This window comes from Canis aureus, chromosome X (genome assembly GCF_053574225.1).
Source record: "Canis aureus isolate CA01 chromosome X, VMU_Caureus_v.1.0, whole genome shotgun sequence".
NCBI lineage: Eukaryota > Metazoa > Chordata > Mammalia > Carnivora > Canidae > Canis > Canis aureus.
In genome coordinates, this window is record NC_135649.1 from 42,325,403 (window position 1) to 42,347,592 (window position 22,190).

Here is a 22,190-nt window from a genome sequence, read left to right on the forward strand (position 1 = left end):
AAGTGCTCTATATTTAGGGCTCAGAGAACGAGACTGGTAGTTGAGGTCACACAGGACCAGGTGGCTCTGGGGCCCTGTTCCTACCCCATACACCCACAGAAGTGGCTACCAGCAGCCCCAGCTGTTAGAGCCAGCATACACGGCAGCCCTTCTCGGTGTGTGAGGCCAAGGCCAGAAGTCACTCATCATTACCTTCAGCCTGAATGAAAGGACTCTGAAGAGGTCAAGACTTGGCAATCTGTAAAAGTCAACTGGCTCTAGGAAAACAGCCATGGTCCCCACTGATGTTGAAGGGTTGATCAATTACCCCAGCCCGCAGTGGAGGCAGCAGTGGCACCTGCTCTGTCCATCTTCCTGCTGCCTCTGGGTTGTTCCTCTGTTTCATGCTCTTGAGGGGCAGATGTTAAAGCTCAAATAATCAATTCATTTTAGTTGCAGCCCAAGCCAGGGTGGAGGAAGAGGTAAGATGGCTAGCCAGCAGAGGAGAGGTTTGGGGATGGCCTAGAGGCATCAAGTGCCAGAGATCTTTCCTCTTCTCCTGCTGAATTACCAGCTCTCCTCAACCTTGGGCAGAGAGGTCCTAACTTCCTCTTCCCCTTTCTCAGTGCTGTATCAGAAACTGCTGCTAGTTAAGTAGAGGAGCTAGTTCAGAATATTTTACAAGTTCCATCTCTGCTGTTGAGCTCCAGGAAGGGCTATTTGGAGGGAAAAGAGATTGAATTGCAAGTTTTGACTTAGGCTTTTAGCCTTGGCCCATCCCTGACTCACTACAGAGCTAGTGTACTTCTTGATACCATTTGCACTCCTAAAACAGGGACAACTCTAATGCTCCCCTTCCTGTATTGTGCAGCCAGAAGGTTTTTTATTTTTTAAAGATTTCATTTATTTATTCATGAGAGACACAGAGAGAGGCAGAGACATAGGCAGAGGGAGAAGCAGGCCCCCCACAGGGAGCCCGATGCTGTACTCCATCCCAAGACCCCAGGATCATGCCCTGAGCTGAAGGCAGATGCCTAATCCCTGAGCCACCCAGGCATTCCCAGAAGGTTTTCTTTATGTCTGGAATAGTGATTGTGATCCTCAAGCTCCTTGTTCATGAGAATCACCTAAGGGAGATCACTAAAAATTAGTGATGGTTCTGGCCTCCTGAAAGTCTGCTTTATTAGACCTCTGGTGATGCCCAGCAAGCTGCCTTATAAACAAGCAATGTACCTAACTTATGCAAAAGGTCCATGGCTCATTTGGAGAACATACTGTTGTTTCCAGATTTCAGAGATTCTCAATTATCTGAAAGTAAAAAGAGGCCCCCCAGGATCTTAGGGGACCTCAGATCACGTACATTCGTCTAAATTTTCATTTTCTGGCTATAGTGTTAGTGGCTCCTTGACACCTCTTCAAAGGTGCTTTGCTGAAATCCCTGTCATAAATTTATTTGGCCTTTGTTTCTGTGTACAAAAGGCAAGGGAAAAGGCATTTTGGTGAACAGAACCTTTGAGGTGCTTGCATTCCAGACTCACCTGGTTAGCATGGGTCAGTGGTTTCCAATGCCAACTGTCTGCAACCAGTCTTAATTAGACTCACCAGTCACTGGGCCCTCTCTCCCCAGACTGATGAAATCCACATCATTGGTACAGATAAATGTATTTTGGTGGAGAGTAAACAGGGTTTGTAAACCTAGTTCATTTATTTGAGTCTGCTCTCCGCAGGCCTTCTGATTCCTCCATGGAGTTGTTCAAATCACAAATTACCACGGTCACATCATCTTTTTTCTGGGAAAGATAGTCCACTTTGTTTAACATTGTCTTTTTTTTCCCACCCCCAGGAGATTTGGGCTTTTGTGCTTGTGACGGTGGGGTCCCTAACACTGGACCACCTGGGGAGCCAGGCATGCCTGGGCCACCAGGTCTCATAGGTCTTCCGGGCCTTAAAGGAACCAGAGGAGATCCAGGCTCTGGGGGTGCACAGGGCCCATCAGGGGCTCCAGTAAGTCTTACCAAACTTTGGCCCTGGGGGAGCAGTGGGAGCTCTCAAGTGCCCCTTTCTGCCTCCTCAAGCACTTTCCTAAAACATAGGAAAGAAAGATGGGGGTAAAACAAAGTTTCAGGCTTTTGGCGTAGTATGAAAGAATCACATCATCTCCTTTTGGCTTTGACCTGCCTATGTTCCCTCCATTCCTTCATTCCTTCCACAAAATTATTTCTATTTTCCCAGCCCTGCACTGGACCCTGAAGTTAAAAATCAAATTAAGACAAGGTTACCATCCTCAAGGACTTCAACATTTGGAAAGGATAAGCAAATAAATGGGCAGTTGTCATCCAAGATAATGACATATTCAAGTGCCTAGAGCAGTGCCCAAACGTACCCCCAGATCTGCTTTAGGTTAGACCTAGGCTAGGTGTCAGTCCTCTGATGTCTACATCTCCTAATTATTCCCTTTTGTCTCTTTGTCAGGGCTTATTTGGGCCTCCAGGTCCTGCGGGCTCCAAAGGAGATAAAGGGGAGCCAACTTTCAGTTCTGCATCAGGGGTGCCAGGGGAGCAGGGTGATCCTGGCCCCCAGGGGCTCCCTGGGGAGATGGGAGCTCCAGGCAAGGATGGAATACCAGGTCTACCAGGTCTGCCAGGTCTTCCGGTAAGTTGATCGTTCCTGGGTGATTAGCTCTATAAATCCTTACATCTGACATCATGGGGGCTTCTTATGGCCACTAGCCCATGAGACAGGGCAGAAGGGAGTCTCCATTACTCTTCTGGCCTCCACCCCTGACACTCTTCACTCAGTGCTATTCCTTTCTGTAAAATGGGAATCTTTTCCTGGGAATGGATCATTGTCTCAGTTGGTAGAACCACTGACCTGATCACTTAAAATGCTTTGACTTCTCAGTAGCTTTTCCTCGCAAGTAATACAACTGCTTTCTGGGACCCCCAGGACTGTTTCCTGCCCCCTCCCCACCACTGATCTAGAAGTTTTTGTGTTATCAGATCTCCGAGGGTTACAAGCTTCATTCCCATTACCTTAATCAGAAGACATGATTGATAAACCAGAGGGAAAGAGAATCTTAGCAAAAACCAAAGCACTGGTCACACTGGTTATCTCTTTCCTCTGGTCAGAAGGGTCTCTTGATCAGTCTTTAAGTTGGGCTTTCATTCTTTCTTATGTGTTGTCTAGGGTGACGGTGGACAGGGCTTCCCAGGTGAAAAGGGGTTACCAGGACTGCCTGGTGAAAGGGGCCACAGTGGCCCAACTGGCCCCCCAGGAATTGGGCTGCCAGGATCTCCTGGACCTCGTGGGCTTCCTGGAGATCAAGGAATAGATGGATTACCAGGGCAACAAGGCCTCCCTGGGCTTCCAGGTGAGTCATGGAATCAGATGGCCTTGGACTTAAAAGACTGACCCCTTGTAGAGTGTGGCTGTGACCCAAGTGCATGAAATGTGTCATAAGAAGAGGCTTGGCTGATTGTAGTCACCACTTGCAATTTCTAAGGGTTTTTGTGTGGGAAAAGGATTACAATTATACTGTGGTACACTTAGAGCAATCTAGATTTCAGTTCTACTTAGAAAAAAAAAAACAACTTCCTAACAGACCAGGTAACAGAGCTGCCTTGGGAGCTTATGAGCTCACAATCCCTAGGAAATTTCAAGCAGATGCTGGATGGCCATTTTATTACAAGTACCATTGAAGCAATGAGTGGAAGATGGGATAAGTGTCCTCTAAGTTATATCGTAATATCATCAGCAGAAAAGAACCTTTCCTTCATTCCTGAGATATCTCATATTGACAAGAGACCCTACTTGTATCTGGTCTCACCTCTATTTCCTACCTTAAATCCCTCCCACTTATAGAGCTGCTTTTCCTCCCTGAATTTCAGGAATTACAACGAGTGACAGCCTTGCTTGTAGATTCTTATAGATTTGTGAAGGTGCTATGCCAATAACTTGCCTTCTTCCAGACAGCCAGAACAGCTAGCTCTTCATCCCAACTTCTATTTCCATTAGTGGCACCACCCTTCTTATGGTGATCTGGTCTGAAAACTTGAAACTCATCTCTTATTCTTCATTTGCAGTGCTTCTTATATTCTTTCCTTCCTCTTCTTGCTATTAGGCTCTCATTATCTCATGCCTAACTTATCAAATACTCCCATGCCTGTTGGAATAAAGGGATGGCTAGAAGGAAGAATGGGTGGACAGATGGATGGGTGAGGGGTGAATGGCAACAACCTCCTAAGTGGTTTCTCACCTCCTGCCTCCAGACTTCTCCCACTGAGTTCTGCTATGAACCCTGCTGCTGATTCACTATTTGTGAAGTACTCCTGCTATCATGTTATGCCCCTAGTCTGAAGCCACAAGTGGTGGCATTTTTCTGGAATGTTCTTCCTATTTTTTTCTATGCAGTCGGGTTTTATCCATCTCTCAGGGTCCAGGCCCCAACTTCCCCACTAAGCCTTTTTCTGACCTCTATAGGATGTCACTGCCACTTCAATGATATATTTTCTTCCATTAATACTTTTACTTTTCCCAACTGCTTTGTAAGCATCTGAATACCGAGGCAGGCAATTCTTTTTTAGCATTTCTCAATTTGCCTCGTACAGTGCAATGTTCCATAAGAGACTAATATACACTCACAGAAGAAAGGGGCTTCTCAATAACCAAGGGGCTTTCTTAGACCTCTTTTTTCTCTTTCTACTTTGTCACCTGGAAGAATTACCCAAAAAAGAAGACAGAAACCAGATCTTGTAAATTTTCATTTACCTGAAAATCTACTTGGATGCATTGGTATAGTGAGGAAGACAGTTCAGGTTAAGAATTGATGATTCAAGATTCTTTTTTTTTTATGATAGGCACACAGTGAGAGAGAGAGAGAGGCAGAGACACAGGCAGAGGGAGAAGCAGGCTCCATGCACCGGGAGCCTGACGTGGGATTTGATCCTGGGTCTCCAGGATCACGCCCTGGGCCAAAGGCAGGCGCCAAACCGCTGCGCCACCCAGGGATCCCTGATTCAAGATTCTTAAAACCAAGTCAGTATTTCAGTTTACAAACTCCTATGTAGGCTATGAGAAATTTTATCAGACAAGATCATCCTGCCTTTTGCAACTCCTGGTGTCACCTATAGCTTTGCTTATATGTCTCTGTTCCCAGAGACATTATTCATGGTCATTCCACTGCCCCTCTGCCAACTGGGTCTTAATTTTAGGCCCCCCATTTGTGTAGGCAACTAAGTTTTAAACTGAGTTATAGTGACATGGTACGTACATATTTACACATACTCAAATCTGAATATTATAAACATTCTAATTGCTTTAAAACAGGCTGAGTGAACAGAAGGAGGCCCATGGGGCCATTTCTATCCTAAATGTCACTATGCCCCAGACACAGAAAGTTCTTACAAATATAGTCATATAGTAATCTCTAACCTGGAAGATGCCTTATGCAGAAAATTGTCTTGTTACAGTACCAAGATCTTCCAAAAAATTACTTCAACTAGTAGCATCAGCTTTCTTTTTCTCTCCATGGCAACCAAGCATAATTCCTCAAACCTAGGAATTTTTTTCTACACAATTTCAAAAACACATAATCTCTGAGCCCCAGACATTTGCATTGTGGCCATTACTATTGCCATGAAAACCAAAGATGCTAATTTTTTTTGTCTGAGAGAGAGAGCGCATGCGCGCACACATGTAGGATTGTTGGGATGGGTGGGCGGGGGCAGAGGGAGAGAATCTTAAGCAGACTCCATGCCCAGCATGGAGCTCAATGCAGGGCTCAATCTCACGACCCTGAGATTAAGACCTGAGCCAAAATCAAGAGTTGGATGCTTAACCAACTGAGCCACCTAGGTCCCCCCTGAAGATGCTATTCTTAATGTACTCACTCCAACCAGTGGTGGCCCAGACTAGGACAGCTGCATTGCCAGTAAGGAAATGCAGTTGTTAGAAGCCTTTCAACCAAGTGGTATGAATTATTACAAACCTTGGATAAGCAGACAACTGGCTGTTTCCAAAAAGGCTCTGATCCAGATGCTCATAGTAATCAATTACCCTGGTTATTACTGAAACAGCTACTGTGTCCTTGATCCTGTGTGCATGCCAGCCTGCTCTCTTCAATCCAGATAGGGAATGTGATCAATGGACATACCCAGGCTGCAGACAAGACTTCCCATGGGCCTCAAGAAACTCCTGTCCTGGTTTAATTTTCTTATTCTCTTGATTGGTCTAGGTGACTGTTGCTGCAGGGAGAGCATTGGTACAGGAAACTTAGTTACAGAGGGAGGTGAGAGCTAGCTCAGTCTCCAGGTTCTCACACACCAATGTTGGCAACAGCTCCATTCCTTTCTATTCACCTCAATCTCGGACATTCATGATAGCCTAAGCACAATGCTGGAGCCTCTAGTTGGGGGAAGGGGGTGATCCTAAGGCAGGGGCACAAAGGCTGACACTGTCACTCCTGATTCCTGGGAGAGCATATGGGAGTAGGTGGGCATGTGGTCTCTGAGAGGGGTTGATATCATTCACCATGCATGTTGATGGCTTGGCTGATGTCTAGCTGGAGCACCTTCATTTTGTGAACTTAACTGAGGCCATAACTCACCTTGGGAGGTACCCGGAAGGATGCACACATGTCTGGTGTTCACTCATTCGATGCAGAGTAAAGTGAGATGTTAGGATCTTGGGAAGCACAGGCACTTTTTATTCTGAAGAAGAATTTGGGCAGGAGCAGGGAAAATTCTGACTTGTTAAATCGTGTGTTGTACTTATGAAACAGAATGCCAATAGAGCTGATTTCTGCTGTGTGGGGGAGAAGGCTCTGAATTCAGGGTTGGAAAGTAGAAGAGGTATACTGTAATACCAGGGTAACTTGAACTTCTCACCTCCTCGGCATTTTGCCCCCCTGCTCCCAATACACAAGTGTGCTGTCTGTGGTGTGCAGGCCTGGTCTGAGGTCAAAGGGAAATATGCCCTTGATTCCCATCTTCCCGTTTATTATTAGTTTCCCTATCTGGAACCTTTCCAGATGCCTGTCCTTGGCCATCCTCTAAAGGTGTGTTTTTATCTGGCTGTCAAGTGAAAAGAATTTATGAAACTTATCTGATGAATGGAGTGAGGATGGATGGTTCATGTTTGCAGCCAATGCAGAGATATTTGTATTCTACCCTTTGTTTCATAAGACTGAAAGCAATGGAACTGCAGTGTTTGATACATTGGAGTCAACAGACTATTGAAGTAACAAGGATATGAGAATCTTCTGCAGGGCCCCTCGCATGATACCATCTGGGGAGGCCATTCTTCAGCCTTGTCCAAAGAATGGAGGACCAAGCTGAGCACAAGATTGGCAGCCCTTACCCAGCCAGGCATCTTATCATGAAGTGCTTGCCCACAGGGTATAGTTCCCTAGTAGGAAGATAGCCCTCAGGAATAGCACCATTATCTCAGTGTCTGGCAGGATGAACATGAGTATGACCACCTATGGGCGAAGATCAGGCCTAATGCCCTCTCTCCAGCTGTAGAAGTGACTCCCAGAACCTGAGTCTAGAAGGCAGGAAATTGCTGCCCAGGCTACAGAGTAGTTTCCTAACTTGACTAAGGTAGAAACCAGGGGATGGCCTTGGAGGAGCTCTTTGAATACTCCTCCTTAAATAAGAGGATAAAAAAACAAAACAAAACAAAACAAAACAAAACAAACAAACAAAAAACACACCAAACCTGCCGTTCATTGAGCAACCATTAGAGTGCCAGGCACTGTGCAAAATGCTACTGGTATCATCATGTCCCGTCATCCTCACAAACACTGTATGAGAAAAGTAGCTCCCGTTTTATGCATGGGACTCAGAGAGGGTAAGTATCTGACCCAAACAACTAATTAGTAGCAGAACTAGGATTGTAGCCTAGCCCAGGTCTCTCTGGCTTCGGAGCCCAACCTCTTAACCAATATATGATGCTGTTCAATCTCCCATCTTGCTTTAGGAATAGAACAAGTGGAAGAGAAATGCCAGCCAGTTGAGAATGCAATCTGAATCATAGCTTGTACACATATTTTTAAGAAACGCAATTTGTGATTTAAGTACAGGCGAAAGCTATAGCAGTTCACTTAAACTGTTGGCTCTGTGGCTTAAAGCAGGCCTTGGGGAATTGTTTTAATGAATAGGCAAGACTAATTTTAATTAACATGGCAATTGTTTGTAAATGGCACTTGAGAGAGCCAACACACAATTTGTTCATCAGTGTTTTATTAAACCTCCCCTCTGTGATCTTATGTAGACTCTTTTTATTTGCTTTATGGACAGACAAGTAGGAATTTGCTAGGGGAAGGGCTCTGCCTGCCAATTTCAATATCTGGAATGCTGAAATTTACTACCGATTCTTCCTGAGTAGCAGAGTTGACATTGTCAAATGAGGAGCTGAGGGAAGGGTTATCATTTGTCTGTCATGGCCAGGAGAGCAGCCTTCAGTGTTAGCCTAGTACAGAAATACAGCTACCTGTATGCTACCTGATGTGACCCAGGGTCAACCACAATAGATCCCAATCTGTAGATCCCAAACAGGGTGAGTCAGAAGAACCCAATGGGTTGTGCTCATTTCAGGAGAAGGGCAGACATGTGAGCTTGAGGAGTCTTGGCTTCAAGCCCTCTAGTCTAGTCACATGGCCGTAATGGATCCTCAGGGCTAACCCCAAGTACCCGTCCTAGAGAGGCTCCTACTCACAGGGCAAGTAGGCAGTTGCCCTTTGCTGCTGCTCCTGCATAGGCTACCTCTCAGAAATCTTGTTAGGTGACAACTTAATGCATAGGTGACTGCCTGCTCACTGGACATTGATGGTTTAGGAGGTGGCTTTCTGGCACTTGGCCCCTAGGGGTACTCTTATCTGTAAGCAATTGCACTAGGGGTAACTCCAGAGAACTTCTGATGCCAGGATCCTTCTGCATGGACTCCCAGCTGCTGGGTGGGAAGAACTTGGTTGTCCCATCTGAGGGAATGGGAATAGAGGATCATGCTAGAGGGAAATCATTCCTGACTTGGTGGGCTTACCAGATGCTTATGTGTTACCACTTATAGGAATCACCTTGCCGTGTATAATTCCTGAGACATATGGTCTATCTGGCTTACCAGGAGCTCCCGGATTCCCAGGTATGGAATGAGGCCAGAGAAAGCCACTGAGCACATTTGGAAGGGCCATGAGCCCACAAAAGTGGGGGACAGCCTTGCAGCATTTGGGGAGCCATGTTCCTCCCGAGAGGGCAGCCTTGAGCATTGAGGAAACAGAATGTGTCCTGGGGAGGTCTGTGTGGGGAGGTAAGGGTAAGAGGCCCTCCAAGAGACTAGGATTCTTTAAAAAAAAGATTTTATTTATTTATTCATGAGAGACACAGAGAGGCAGAGACATAGGCAGAGGGAGAAGCAGGCTCCCCACCAGGAGCCCAATGTGGGACTTGATCCTAGGACCCTGGGATCACGCTCTGAGCCAAAGGCAAATGCTCAACCACTGAGCCACTCAGGTGCCCCCAAGAGATTAGGATTCTTGAGTGAACATTACAAATGTGGCCAGCCACACTGACTTCCTTTTCTCCTCACTGCTCACGTGTGGGTTTGTAGGCCCTAAAGGGGCCCGTGGCCTCCCTGGGACCCCCGGTCAGCCTGGATTGCGTGGGAATAAAGGAGAGCCCGGAAGTCCAGGATTAGTTCACCTTCCTGAATTGCCAGGTAAGGAATGAAGCTTTTCCTCATTTGCTTCTCCTTTGCTGTGACTGTGTCTGAATTGCAGTAGCCATCCACCGATCATAGGAAGTGAGGTTTGCACTCTCGTGTGGGTGGGATGGTTTTGATTTCATACTCACACAAGACAGAACTTAAAGCTAAAGAGCAACAGTGAATCAGAGCAGTAAGGGCCATTGGCTGGGACAAGCCTTCTTCACTTTCGGATGAGGTGATCGAAGCTCAGATGAAAGTGCCTTGCCTGAGCTCACGAAGCCACTAGTGACAGAGCTAAGACTCTACCAGGTTATCTGGCTGCCAGGACAATGGCAAGTTCCCAGTTGACTCCTGCTAGGTTAGACAAAGAGATTCAGATGAGTCAGAGGGAAGTGATTCATTCCTATCCCTTTGTTCACACCCTGTTGTAACCTTGTTCTACACTGCACAGGGGTTCTTAAACTGTGTTCCCTGGACTTGCAGCACCAGCATCACCTGGAAACTCATTAATAATGCAGACTCTTTGCCTCTCAGCAGAGCTACTAATCAGAAGCTCTGGGCAGGGCAGGGGGAGGGTGGAGTGGCAGTAGTGTCCAGCCACGTGGGTTTTACCAATCACGCCCCACTACATATACCCAGGTAGTTCTGACCCACACTCAATTTGAGAACCACCCTGCTCTGCCAGACAGGGCTCATCTTGGATCATACTCTCCATGGTTTATTTATCCAGCTTCATTTCCTTCCAATCACCCAGGAAGAAGGAGGAATGACAGCAGGAGATGGATGACTCCAGAAAAAATTGGGCCTTTGACAGGGAGTCCTGGGTATAAGCTGTGCTCTTCAGCCCATGGAACAGCCCTAGGAGTAGGTTGCTGGGCTTCGCCCAAGGCCTGGCCTCACTGAGCTAGAACCTTCTACAGTTCACATGATGCAGTTCCTGCCTCTGGGCAAGTCCTCCCAGGACCGGGGGCTCCTGACTTCCAAAAGAAGTGACATACATCATTGATATGTTAGCTTTTGTAATAGGGGAAAAAATCTGTCTAAGAGATCTCTACCCAGACCTATCTTTTTTAAACATCCATGGCCTTTTATTTTTTTGCCTCTTTACATTTAGGATTTCCTGGACCTCGTGGGGAGAAGGGCTTGCCTGGGTTTCCTGGACTCCCTGGAAAAGATGGCTTGCCTGGGAAACTTGGCAGTCCGGGTTTACCTGGTCCCAAGGGAGCCCCTGGTGACATCTTTGGTGCTGAGAATGGTTCTCCGGGGGAGCAAGGCCTACAGGGATTACCAGGGGACAGAGGACTTCCTGGAGACTCTGGCCTTCCAGGACCCAAGGGTAACCCTTTTTAATTCGCTTATATAACCATCTCCAGAAAGTCTTTCAGTGACTGCTATACTTTCATGAATACATGCATGAGACTGGGGTGATGGATTCCTTTGGGGATCACGATGAAAAGTTATTTTGTTCTGTCTCTCTCTTCTTGGAAGTTTTTCTTACATCACCTGAGTCTGTCCTCCTTTCATAGTAAATCCAGAAGTAACCATAATGGATAATCAAGTTCCTTATAAAGCCTCTGATTTGCTGCTAGGATACTAACAGCTAGGGCTGGAGCAGAGAAGACAGTGGTACCTGGGATGTACCTGGGGCCAGGCCTTTGCGCTGGAAATTGGTTTAGTGACCAGTCCCTGCTGTCGATCCAGGCTGTAATCGATTATCTGTCCTTCCTTTCATTAGGTTTGCTTGGAAAGTCGGGCCTGCTAGGCCCCAAAGGTGAACGGGGCAGCCCTGGAACACCGGGCCACATGGGAGAGCCAGGGCCCCCAGGGCCTGATGGTCTATACGGCAGCATCAAGGGCAAGCCAGGGCTCCCTGGAGTGCCAGGCTTTCCAGGCCCTTCAGGTAGGTCCTTTGGAGGAGGAGCCCCAGCCTCACAGACAAGCCAGTGCCCTGGGCCCTGGTGCCCTGAGGGGCAGGGGCTAGAAGGACACTCGACTTGCCCAATCTCTCATGTTTCTGATCTCAGGGAGCCCTTGCAATACCAAGCAGAAGACATCTCTGCAGTTTAGCTGCTAAGCCAGTAGCACGCTTCACCCCACCCTCGCCCCTCCCTGCTGGCCTTGCTCCCCCTTTCCATGCTCCAGCACCCTCTTCCTGTTTTTCCCAGTTAGAGAAGCCACCCTAGGTATGCAGGTGGCTCTAGCCATCTCCACCACCTCAGCTGGGGCCACAGGGAGCCTGCTTGGGGTTGGGGAGAAAGGCTTGAGCAGAGGGCGGCTGCACAGTGGCCCACCTTTCGGGCGAGCATGGCTCTGAGGACCCGTGGCCAAAGTGGCTTTTTTCACTGGGCAGCAGGGCCCACACCCCCTGAACCCAGCCTAGCATTGGCATCTCGCCTTTTCCTGGTACTACCCTCCTCGCCCTGCCTCAGAGACTATGTCACCCCCCACCCCTTCTGGCCATGTGACTCAAGTTGAGTTTCTGCCAAGCCACTAAAATCCTCTTTAACATTCATGTTTCTGGGGTCTTCACATAAGGCCATCCAGGTGAGAAACCAGTACGTGAGCTCACAGACTCACCACTCCCATCAGCTTTGCTGCTCCAGGAATTATCTGACTATACACTAGAACCTGGCAAGGCCAGGGGTCCCCGAGGTCCTGCTGGGGGTTCGCCCCCCCCCTTGAATTTCCTTTCCTTGTTGTGGAATCCCCTTGAGGGGGAGCCCATTAGAATCCTGGGGCTTGCAGCTACTTGATGCTTTTCAATTCATGGAAAGCCAAGTCAGCCATTCATTTAGGCCCTTGGGGGCCCAAATACCCCTGTTGTCACTGATTTAATCCTTTGGTTTTTAATTTCCTTGCTTTGTACCTGAACATTCCACTTTGGCAGCAGCTCAGGAGGTTAATCCCATTGACCAATTTAAAGCCTAGTGAAAGAAGTCTCAGAATACCTAGGAGACCAAACGGGCCTTGGGGATTTCTACAGAACTTGGCACTAGGGGGTCTTTCAAGCTTAATGCCAAGGAACTGGCTGACTTAACTGCTTGCATGGGAGATTAAAAGCCCTGTATCCATGGCTCCCCGGGGGGCTGAAACAATGGCTCAGCTTTAACCTCTACTTCACCGATTGACTCAGGAAACACCCACTGTGGCACAATTCAGACTGGAAGTACCAGGATACTGGAGGCCAGTTACCACCCTGGCTCCCCAGAGCTCCATTCACAGGCTAAGATGTGAACCACATTCATAAAGGGAGGTGGAGTTCTAATTGGTAGGGGTTTGCGTGCCCTGCCCACTACCCTGCCATGCTGAGAGTTATAGCCACTGGCCTGGTGCTCTGGATGGTAAGTGCTAATGCTTCAGCCAGCTACGGAATCCTGCCAGTTAGCTGCCTGCCTAAGGCCATTGTTAAAGGACCATTTCCAACAGCCAGCCAGCCAACCAGAAGCCATGGGAATGGGCAGTGACCCAGATCTGGACACAGCCTCACTTGATGGCTGTCCCATGTTCTCTCCTGTGCTAATTCAGGACATCCTGGAAAGAAAGGTTTAAGAGGCGAGACAGGTTCCCCTGCATCAGCTGGAAAGAGAGGCCTGCCAGGGCTGAAAGGCCTTCCGGGATCTCCAGGGCTGATTGGCTTCTTGGGGAGCTCAGGCTTGCCAGGGAACACTGGGTTGCCAGGCCTGCCAGGTCCAAAGGGTAAGTGAACTGGGTGGGACTTTTTGTGGTAAAATGGTTGGACAAAGCTAGTGCTAAGGGAAGACTGTCACATAAGTTGAGTCACCCTTGCCTCAGGCTGGGTAGAACACTGGGCCCAATGACGCTGTCAGTAAAGCCCAGCACAGTCACAGCCATGCTGGGTGTACTCATTTGCACCACCCCTACCATGGAGCCCTGTGGCTCTGTTTCTGTGATTGTCCTGCTAGACCACCAGAGATTGGATGGGAGGCAACTCCATTTTAAACATGGGGAAATGACTGGCCCAAGGTCACACAGATGATTAGCAACAGCACCCAGCTAGGATTCATCTCCCTGTCTTCTGGTCCTAGCTTGTTTTTTTCTTTTTCTGTACCACACATGAGCTCTAACTTGGCCCATCATAAGAGAGGCACCCACCTCTTCTTTCCTTCCTGTTTGTTGCTTAGTGCCATGTCCCTGTTCAGGGAAATAGTATATGTAAGGACTATTAGATTGGGCTTCAGAGTTAGAGAAACCTGGGTTTGAATCCTTTCTCTGCAACCTCCAAGCTATGTGATTTGGGGTAAGTTATTTAACCTCCAAGCTTCCATTTCCTTGTATGTCAAACAGGGATAATGATAGAAGTTCTGGTTTCTCAACAGGTGAAAAGGGGTCTGTTGGGCTGGTAGGTTTTCCAGGGATGCCAGGTCTCCCTGGTATTCCTGGCACGAGTGGAATAAAGGGAATTTCTGGGTCAGCCGGAAGAGTGGGACCATCTGGAAAGGCTGGCCATGCTGGTGAAAAAGGTGAGCCGGAGGACTGAATTCCGAAATCACTGGCCATGCTGCCCAAGGCACATTCTGTTCGTCGACATTGTGACTGGTGTGGCTTATACCAATTCTGTGTTCGATAATAAGATTCGGGGTTTTGGAACCCCAAAGCTTGGCTTTTAAACCAAAAGACCTAATTTCTTCTGAGTTTTCACCACGTGTTGAAAGGCCTCGTCGTGCATTCCCTGACGCTCAGTGGTGGGCTGTTTGGAGTAAGGTCCAAAGTTGCTGGCCGACTTTGGGGCTGTCATAGGAGAGGGAATGCACATAGGTGGGAATTTGGGGAAACGGGTGGGAAGGGCCTGGAAAGGAGGCCCGGGGGTAGTGTGGGAGGAGGAGAAATGAGAGGTCAGCTAGTGCCTGACCCCGTGTCTAAGCTTCTTCTCACAAGGTTCTCACGATCTTCCCCCACCCCCCATCCCATCCTCCACCTACCGCTGCAGGAGACAGAGGCGATCCAGGGCCAGCTGGAGTACCCAGTCCAAGACCTCCCATGCTGAACCTCCAGTTCAAAGGAGACAAAGGCTCTAGAGGCTCAGCTGGATTGGATGGATTTCCCGGGCCCAGAGGTGCTGGGGGCAGGCAATGGGCAGGAGAAATGCTCGTGCTCAACTTCCTTCCTGAGAAAAGGGCCAGTAGTATAAGACTCCCCCAGAGCAGTAGTGTGGGTGGCAAGCAGGGCATCCATGAGGCTGACTTCTCGGGGGCCCGAGAGGCACCCGGACTGTGAGGCTGTCAGTCTTCACTGCCACTCTGAAATTGAAGTTTTGAACCACAGGTGGTTGTCACCCTAGAGGAGCCTGGCAGATGATGGGGCATAGGTACTAGCAGTGCTAGAGCCAGGGTGGCCCTAACAGATGCCCCCTAAGGCTGAAACCACCTCATCCACCCACACTTTAAGGTAGCCATCCCCAAGTCCCCAAGGCTGCACTTGGCCTGCCTGTGATCCCAGGTACCTGCACCCTGGGGAGTCTGTTTTCTAAACCCTTTTCTTCTTTCCCAGGTGACAAAGGAGAGGCCGGTCCCCTGGGGCCACCAGGCTTGCCTGGAGCTCCTGGCTTCCCCAGTACCATCAAGGGGCTTATTGGGAGGGCAGGCCTCCCTGGCTCCATAGGACTCCGGGGCTTACCTGGCCTGAAGGGGTCCCCTGGAATCACAGGCTTCCCGGGAATAGCAGGAGAAAGCGTAAGTGTGCCCAGCTCTTGGTCTCTCCACCAGGGAAGGGTCTCCATAGCAGGGGGCATGCCCTGTTCCCCAATTTTCTGGCCCCTTCCCCTCGCTCACCGCAGACAAAACCCTCTCCCTGAGTCTGACAAGTCTTCCTCTCCCATCCACCCCAATCCCCTTTCCTGAATGTTCCTTCCTCTGGGCCTTTGTTCATGCTCTCTCCCTCACAGGGTAGAGCCTCCTTCTCAGCAACTAACTGGCTAATGTCCACCTGTGCTTCAGGCCCCATCCCAGGCACCTCCCCCGCCCCAGGAGCCTCTGAGCTCCTGCTCTGCTGGCATGCTGCACTTCTCACTGCTTATACGAATCCCACTTGGTTCTGTGCAGCCCCAGTTTCCTCAATGACATTGTCAGGACTCGAGAAAAAAATCCTTCCCATGATCTCTGGTCTGCACGCCGCTGTCGGCATCCCCCACTGTACTTGGCACATCGTCAGAATTCGGTGCAGGCCTCTTGATGTTTGCATTTCAGAAAGGTCACCATTGCCTCCACCAGAGGCAAGAGGTGGCAAATTACCAAATAAGCCTGTCTGGGCTCTCCAAAGGAAGAGCGATAGAGCAGGAATAGCCAGGAGATGGAGTTGGGTTTGAATATCTGCCCCACTGCCACTTGTTAGCTCTGTGATTCTGTGCATATTGCTTACCTTGCCCAAGCCTCACTTTTCTCATCTACGTGAAACAGGAACAATATTCACACCTCCTTCAGCAGACAGCAGTGAGAATTCAACGAGATGATCTGGGTAAAGAACTTAGCCCGGTATAGGGCAAAGGGGGGGCTCTAAATAAGTAGTCAACATCATAGTAGCAGTATTGAAGTTGCTGAATGAACTGGATCCCAGAAAAGATGTGCTCCCTGCAGGCAAAGTCCCTGATGCTTTAAAAGCGTCAAACCGTCTGATGGAGAGAACACACACACACACACACACACACACACACACACACACCAGAAGCGACTGCAAAAGAAATCATTCTTAGCCGGGAGCTCCTGACTCCTCATACACTAGGAAGGATGGAGTCAAAGTGGGAAAGCATTCTGGGAGGGTTCCTGGCATGAGCAAAGGCTCAGAATCAGCAGATATCCCAATGCCCAGGAAAGACCAGGCAAATGTGTGGAGGGGGTGATCCTGGGTAGGGGGTCAGCAAGGACAGAGACCACGCCCAGAACTCTGACTCCCACCCAAGGCACTAGGTAGTGTATGCCATTATGAGGGACAGCTCCACAACTCAAACCCATACCAGCTATCAGGGAAATAACTACCAATGGCAGCTGACATGCCCACTTCCCAGAATCAGTGTATTGGGCATGAGTCAGTAAAGGCAATTTGTCCTGTGAAAATGGTAACATCAGCCCAAACTCAGACTCCAGGACCTGCACATGTACATCCAGCGGCTAAGGGGTAGAGAGCCCTACATGGGGAAGCAATACATTTTTTTTGTGCAGAATGGCTCCAGAGCTTTGGCACAGGTGGTGGTTCCAGCTGTCTGCAGAGCACACCACGTGCCCGGCCTGATGGCCATGTCCCATCTTTTAAAAGAGACTTGCCACAACAGCCACACCTCGATTTCCCAAGAATCTAATTTTGATAGCCATTGAGAAGGTATGCAGATAGAATCCCTTCCCTATGGGACGCTTGGGTGGCTCAGTGGTTGGGCATCTGACTTTGGCTCAGGGTGTGATCCCAGGGTCCTGGGATTGAGTCCCGCATCAGGATCCCCTCAGGGACCCTGCTTCTCCCTCTGCCTATGTCTCTGCCTCTCTCTGTATCTCTCATGAATAAATAAATAAAATCTTAAAATAAAAAAATAATCCCTACCCTAAAAACCATGACTATGCATTTCCATCCTTTGCTGGTTACCTTCCCTTCTGCAGGATGCCCCCCCACACACCCACTCCACCCCTGCCACAGCATCCACAAGTAGACTTCTCTCAGGCAGTGGTTTGGGTAGGGCAGGGGGGTAACAGCATGGGAGGCTCCAAGCTCTGGGTAGAAATAATGATTTCCATATTGCTTCAAAGGGTTCACAGGGTCTCAATGGAGCTCCTGGACTCCCAGGAGCATCTGGTCTCCCAGGTTCAAAAGGTGAGGAAAGTTTTATTTCTTAATGTGTGTTTCTGGAGGGATCCCTGGGTGGCGCAGCGGTTTGGCGCCTGCCTTTGGCCCAGGGCGCGATCCCGGAGACCCGGGATCGAATCCCACATCGGGTTCCCGGTGCATGGAGCCTGCTTCTCCCTCTGCCTGTGTCTCTGCCTCTCTCTCTCTCTCTGTGTGTGACTATCATAAATAAATAAAAATTAAGAAAAAAAATTTAAAAAAAAATGTGTGTTTCTGGAGCAAGGTGGATTTCTAGCAGGCTCAGGGCTTTTTGGGAAGGAAACTCTGTGTTCAAGGGGAAGTGAATCGATTTACATTTCCCCTTTGGCCAAGCCCCCTTTGAAGGCGGGCATTGCTCCTCAAAGATGTGTGACAAATAGTGGTTTGACCCATTTGCCTTCCAAGATCAGTGGCAGAGGAGAGCCTTAGCTCTAGACAGTCATTTTCCTTGCTGAGTCCATGCTTGCTGTCATCATTGTTCCATTCTGGTGATGTTATAGTGCCCCTCCTGTCATCTTCTCTGCCCATACTGAGCATAGTGATGTCTTCCAAGCGGAGATATGCTTCATGTAGCAGCATTTCTTGCCAGTTGCCTGATAGCATCCCAGCCTTTTTTGGGTGATTGATCATGTCTTACCCAATGCATACTTTTGTCAAGGATCTCTGGCTACACTGAATCTGAAAAAGTTTTGCCACTAAAAGACCTCTTTGCTGCAAAAGGAGGTGTAACTTCTCCTGACCACTTAACCAGTATCTTCATATCCCCAGGAGATCAAGGTCAAACACTTGGAATTTCTGGTAGCCCAGGACTCAAGGGGCAACCTGGGGAGTCTGGTTTTAAAGGTGAGTTGACTGTACTCCTCCAAACTGAGGATCAGGAGAAATTGGGGAGGGAGGTCAACACCAAGTTCTGTAACTTCTCTCCAGTTTAGAGAAATGCCTACCCTGATATGTATCCACTTACAGGTAGCCCCATGGTTTCCCTGAGCAAACCAGCCTGCTCTTCCTTTGAGACTCAGGGGAAAAGTCTAATAAGATCTTTGGGATGATGGTGCCTACCCTCTTGGTTTATAGTTAACTGTTTCTCAAACATCTCCACCCATTGCTTCTACTTACAGAGACAGTCAGAACAAGTTTATTTACCTTAGCAGGCAGCACCTTTCAAATGCAAAGACAGCCGCTATACTCTCCTTTGCTCAGTCTTTTCATTGGACCTAGCTCTCTTGACAGTTCAAGGAGCTTTATCTTCCTGTTCCCTGTCTCCGAAGTGTGGTCCAATCACTCAGCACATTTTCTTGATTTTTGTAGGCGTGCAAGGAACCAATGGACTGGTTGGTGATGTGGGTCTCCCAGGAAGCAAAGGGGAAGATGGGAAAGTTGGTATTTCTGGAGACCTCGGCCTTCCTGGCTCCCCAGGTACCGTGCCACCCGACAACTGGATTCTGAAAAAGTGAAGGTTAGCTTCGAGCCATGATCTATTCTGAATTCCTGCCTTGGTTTCACCTTCAGGACTCCCCGGGATTGCAGGCATGAGAGGAAATCCAGGGCTTCCGGGTTCTCCAGGCCATCCAGGGGCAACTGGGACCCTTGGACCCCCTGGCCTAATAGGAACCAAAGGTATGTGTATTTGAGAGGAGACTGTGAGGAAGGGTTTCTTACCTTAGAAAAAGGACAGCAATTCCTTTATATGAGGAGACCCTATCTGATGGCAAGCCATATCTGGGGGAGTCATCCACTGGGCCATGTGACAGATGATGGGAAGAGGAGAACATGGACTCCATGGAGAGAAGGGTCAGTGAGGAAGGTTGTTGTCCTGGCCTGCGTGGCCTACCCCTAGGAGCTGGCAATTCTAGGTCTTGGCATTGACACTCTGCCTTCTTGAAGATACCTAATTATCTACCACCTGCTCTTTTTTTTAAAGATTTTATTTATTATAAGATTTTATTTGAGACAGAGAGAGAGAGAGAGAGGCAGAGACACAGGCAGAGGGAGAAGCAGGCTCCATGCAGGGAGACCAACGTGGGACTTGATCCCGGGTCTCCAGGATCACGCCCTGGGCCGAAGACAGCGCTAAATTGCTGAGCCACCTGGGCTGCCCCAACTACCACCTGCTCTTAAAGCTGTATTGGTTTCTAATAAGAGTCAGGAAGAGCTAGGGTGGAGGGTAGAGGTTAGGGAATGGTCCAGTCTCCCTTAGGGCATGAAGTCGTGCCTCGTGCCTCAAAAAAGACCATGACTTCACAAAGCCCTTGGGGGTGGAATCTTTTGCTGGCCCCCTCATGAATCAGAGTTGCTGGAGCCATTTCTGAAATACTGTCTCTTCAGGTTTCCCTGGACTTCCTGGTTTACATGGACTCAATGGGCTTCCAGGAACCAAGGGAACACATGGAACTCCAGGTAAAGAAGAGGCTTGAGGCCCACGAGGAGAGCATGGGCTTTTCCAGAAGGCTAGTGGGGCCTGGCCATGAGTTCTCAACTGTGGTGGACCTCGTATCCTTTAGCTCATAGAGCTCCTTGCCAGCCCCCCTTGATTTGTGGAGGGAAGGAGGAAAGAGGTTGTCCTTCTATCTGGGACCAGCTCCCCTTCCCTGCCCAGTTATTTCAGGACTCAGCTTCCAGTGCGGGTCACGCAGACCTGCAACACATGAACTAGGCATCAGGGCCTCACCGGCACTGAGTTCTGTCCCCCCCCCCAACTTTTCTGCATCTCCTCCTAGGACCTAGTATAAGTGGTGTGCCGGGGCCAGCGGGCCTGCCTGGCCCCAAAGGAGAGAAAGGATCTCCAGGAACTGGTATCGGAGCCCCAGGGAGGCCAGGCTCAAGAGGGCAAAAAGGTGGCCGAGGTAAGTGAGCCCATTAGTCCTCAGATAGGCTGAGAGAGGCCTGGCTGAGGAGCCATGGGTGGGGCTCACAGGGTCAAGTTGTGCATGTCTGCCCATCTCTGGGGACCTCAGAACCCTGTGGAGCTGACTGCTGAGAGGGTAGGCCACACCTAGGGCTTTCCTGGAAGGCATGCCAGGGAGCAGTCCAGTGAGTTCCATATTCCTAGCATCCATATTCATTCCCACTCTCACTTATTAACCCCAGGGTCTCATACCCTTGGCCGGGGCCTGCCTTTGAAAGTCCTGAAGGACAGGGCTTGTCCGCTTAGCAAGAGATTTGCCAGAAGTTCCTCAAGTCCAGGGTGGATGGCACTCCACTTCCAGGGCCCCAAGAAGACAGCATGGCTGCTAGAAGGAGCCCAAAACTGAGAGGATAAATGTGTTACTAGGACAGGCATACACACAAGCCCTAAATTAGGATCTGTGGGGTTTACTAGAAAGCAGGCGTTGCCCTAATCTCAGCCCCTGGCTCGTGGTATCATCTGACATCTCTCTATGGGCCTCCCCTTCCCCACCTCACAAATGGTGAGAAATGAATTCTAATTCTCTTCTCCCCCTCCTTGGAAATGTCCTGAAGACCCATATACATCACACTCCATGTAAAACAGGATATGAATTTAGTATAGCATCATGGCGAGGAATATGGGCTCTGAAGTCAGACCACTGGATTCAAATCCCCACTCTACCCCTCATTAGCTATAGGACCCTGAAGAAGGTAGTACTTGCTCCTCAATCCCCACCAAACCCTTAATTTTCCTTTCTGGCAAAAAAGGACACCATAAGAGAATCTACCACATTGGTTTGGTGAGGAATCAATCAGGAGTGAGGTAATATGTATAAAAGCATCTAGCGTGGCACCTGGCACACAGTAGTTGCTTAAGAAATGTTGTCCATGATATTGTTCTATGCTCCCCCGGGGGCAATCATCTTTGCAAAATGTTCTGCTCCTCCATTATAACTCTGGAGCTTGGAGTCCCACCACATTTTATTTGTTTGTATGCCTGTTTGTATAATGTCTGTCTTGTTTTCCAGGAATTCATTCCTACATTAATTCACTTTCTGCTAAATGTTATATTGGTGCATCTGCTCTCTCTGTGTTTACTCTTTCCTCTGGTCTGGACCAACCTGTTCTTTTCTAAAAGCCAGCAGCTTCTCCAGAGGGTGGGGTTCCAACAAGGTCCTCTTTCACAGGAGGCAGAAAGGAGAGGCCTTGAATAGAAGCGAACCCCAGTTGTTTTCCAACCTTGACTATGGATGTTTTGTCATTAAATTATCCATTTCCAAAAAAAAAAAATTATCCATTTCCTTTTACTATCTGAGCTAATAAAAAAATCACAATTACGAATGTAGTAAACAGCACACTGTGAAGATGGATACATCTCAAGAACATGACGTTGATTTAAACACACACACACACACACACACACACACACACACCCCGCAGTCGCAGAGAAAGACTTTGGGTATGATTCCGCTGATCAAAGTTTATAAATAAATGAGAACAAGCAATATATTGTTTAGGGACACAGATACACATGGTCAAACTGTGGGGATGCTGAATGCAAAATTCAGGAGTGCTTGCCCCTGAACGGGAGGGAAGGTGGTAGGATCTGTGAAGGGCATGCAAAGAAATTCAAAGGTTAATGCCATCTTCTTTTCCTTAAATTGGGTGGTTGGAACACAGATATTCATTGAATCTGCGTTGTTTTTAACTTGTGATTTATAAATAGTCTGCTCTTCTCAATATCTAATTAAAACATTGTTTTAGAAGTATAGAGCAAATATCACATCTCCCGCCATAGGAAC

General features: G+C 48.6%; 1 protein-coding gene across 7 annotated transcripts in view; it reads left to right on the plus strand.

The window, feature by feature from the left end:
- Positions 1-22,190, plus strand: part of COL4A6 (collagen type IV alpha 6 chain) — a 286,475-nt gene that overhangs the window by 252,305 nt on the left and 11,980 nt on the right. For all 7 annotated transcript variants that reach the window (XM_077889762.1, XM_077889763.1, XM_077889759.1 and 4 more), the window contains 17 exons: positions 1,823-1,983; positions 2,452-2,631; positions 3,166-3,349; positions 9,046-9,117; positions 9,583-9,690; positions 10,793-11,014; positions 11,414-11,578; positions 13,204-13,374; positions 14,016-14,159; positions 14,627-14,752; positions 15,187-15,368; positions 17,427-17,490; positions 18,271-18,345; positions 18,811-18,918; positions 19,012-19,119; positions 19,828-19,899; positions 20,220-20,345. In XM_077889762.1, coding sequence (XP_077745888.1) covers positions 1,823-1,983; positions 2,452-2,631; positions 3,166-3,349; positions 9,046-9,117; positions 9,583-9,690; positions 10,793-11,014; positions 11,414-11,578; positions 13,204-13,374; positions 14,016-14,159; positions 14,627-14,752; positions 15,187-15,368; positions 17,427-17,490; positions 18,271-18,345; positions 18,811-18,918; positions 19,012-19,119; positions 19,828-19,899; positions 20,220-20,345 — 2,268 coding nt within the window. The remainder of the gene's footprint in view (positions 1-1,822; positions 1,984-2,451; positions 2,632-3,165; positions 3,350-9,045; positions 9,118-9,582; positions 9,691-10,792; positions 11,015-11,413; positions 11,579-13,203; positions 13,375-14,015; positions 14,160-14,626; positions 14,753-15,186; positions 15,369-17,426; positions 17,491-18,270; positions 18,346-18,810; positions 18,919-19,011; positions 19,120-19,827; positions 19,900-20,219; positions 20,346-22,190) is intronic.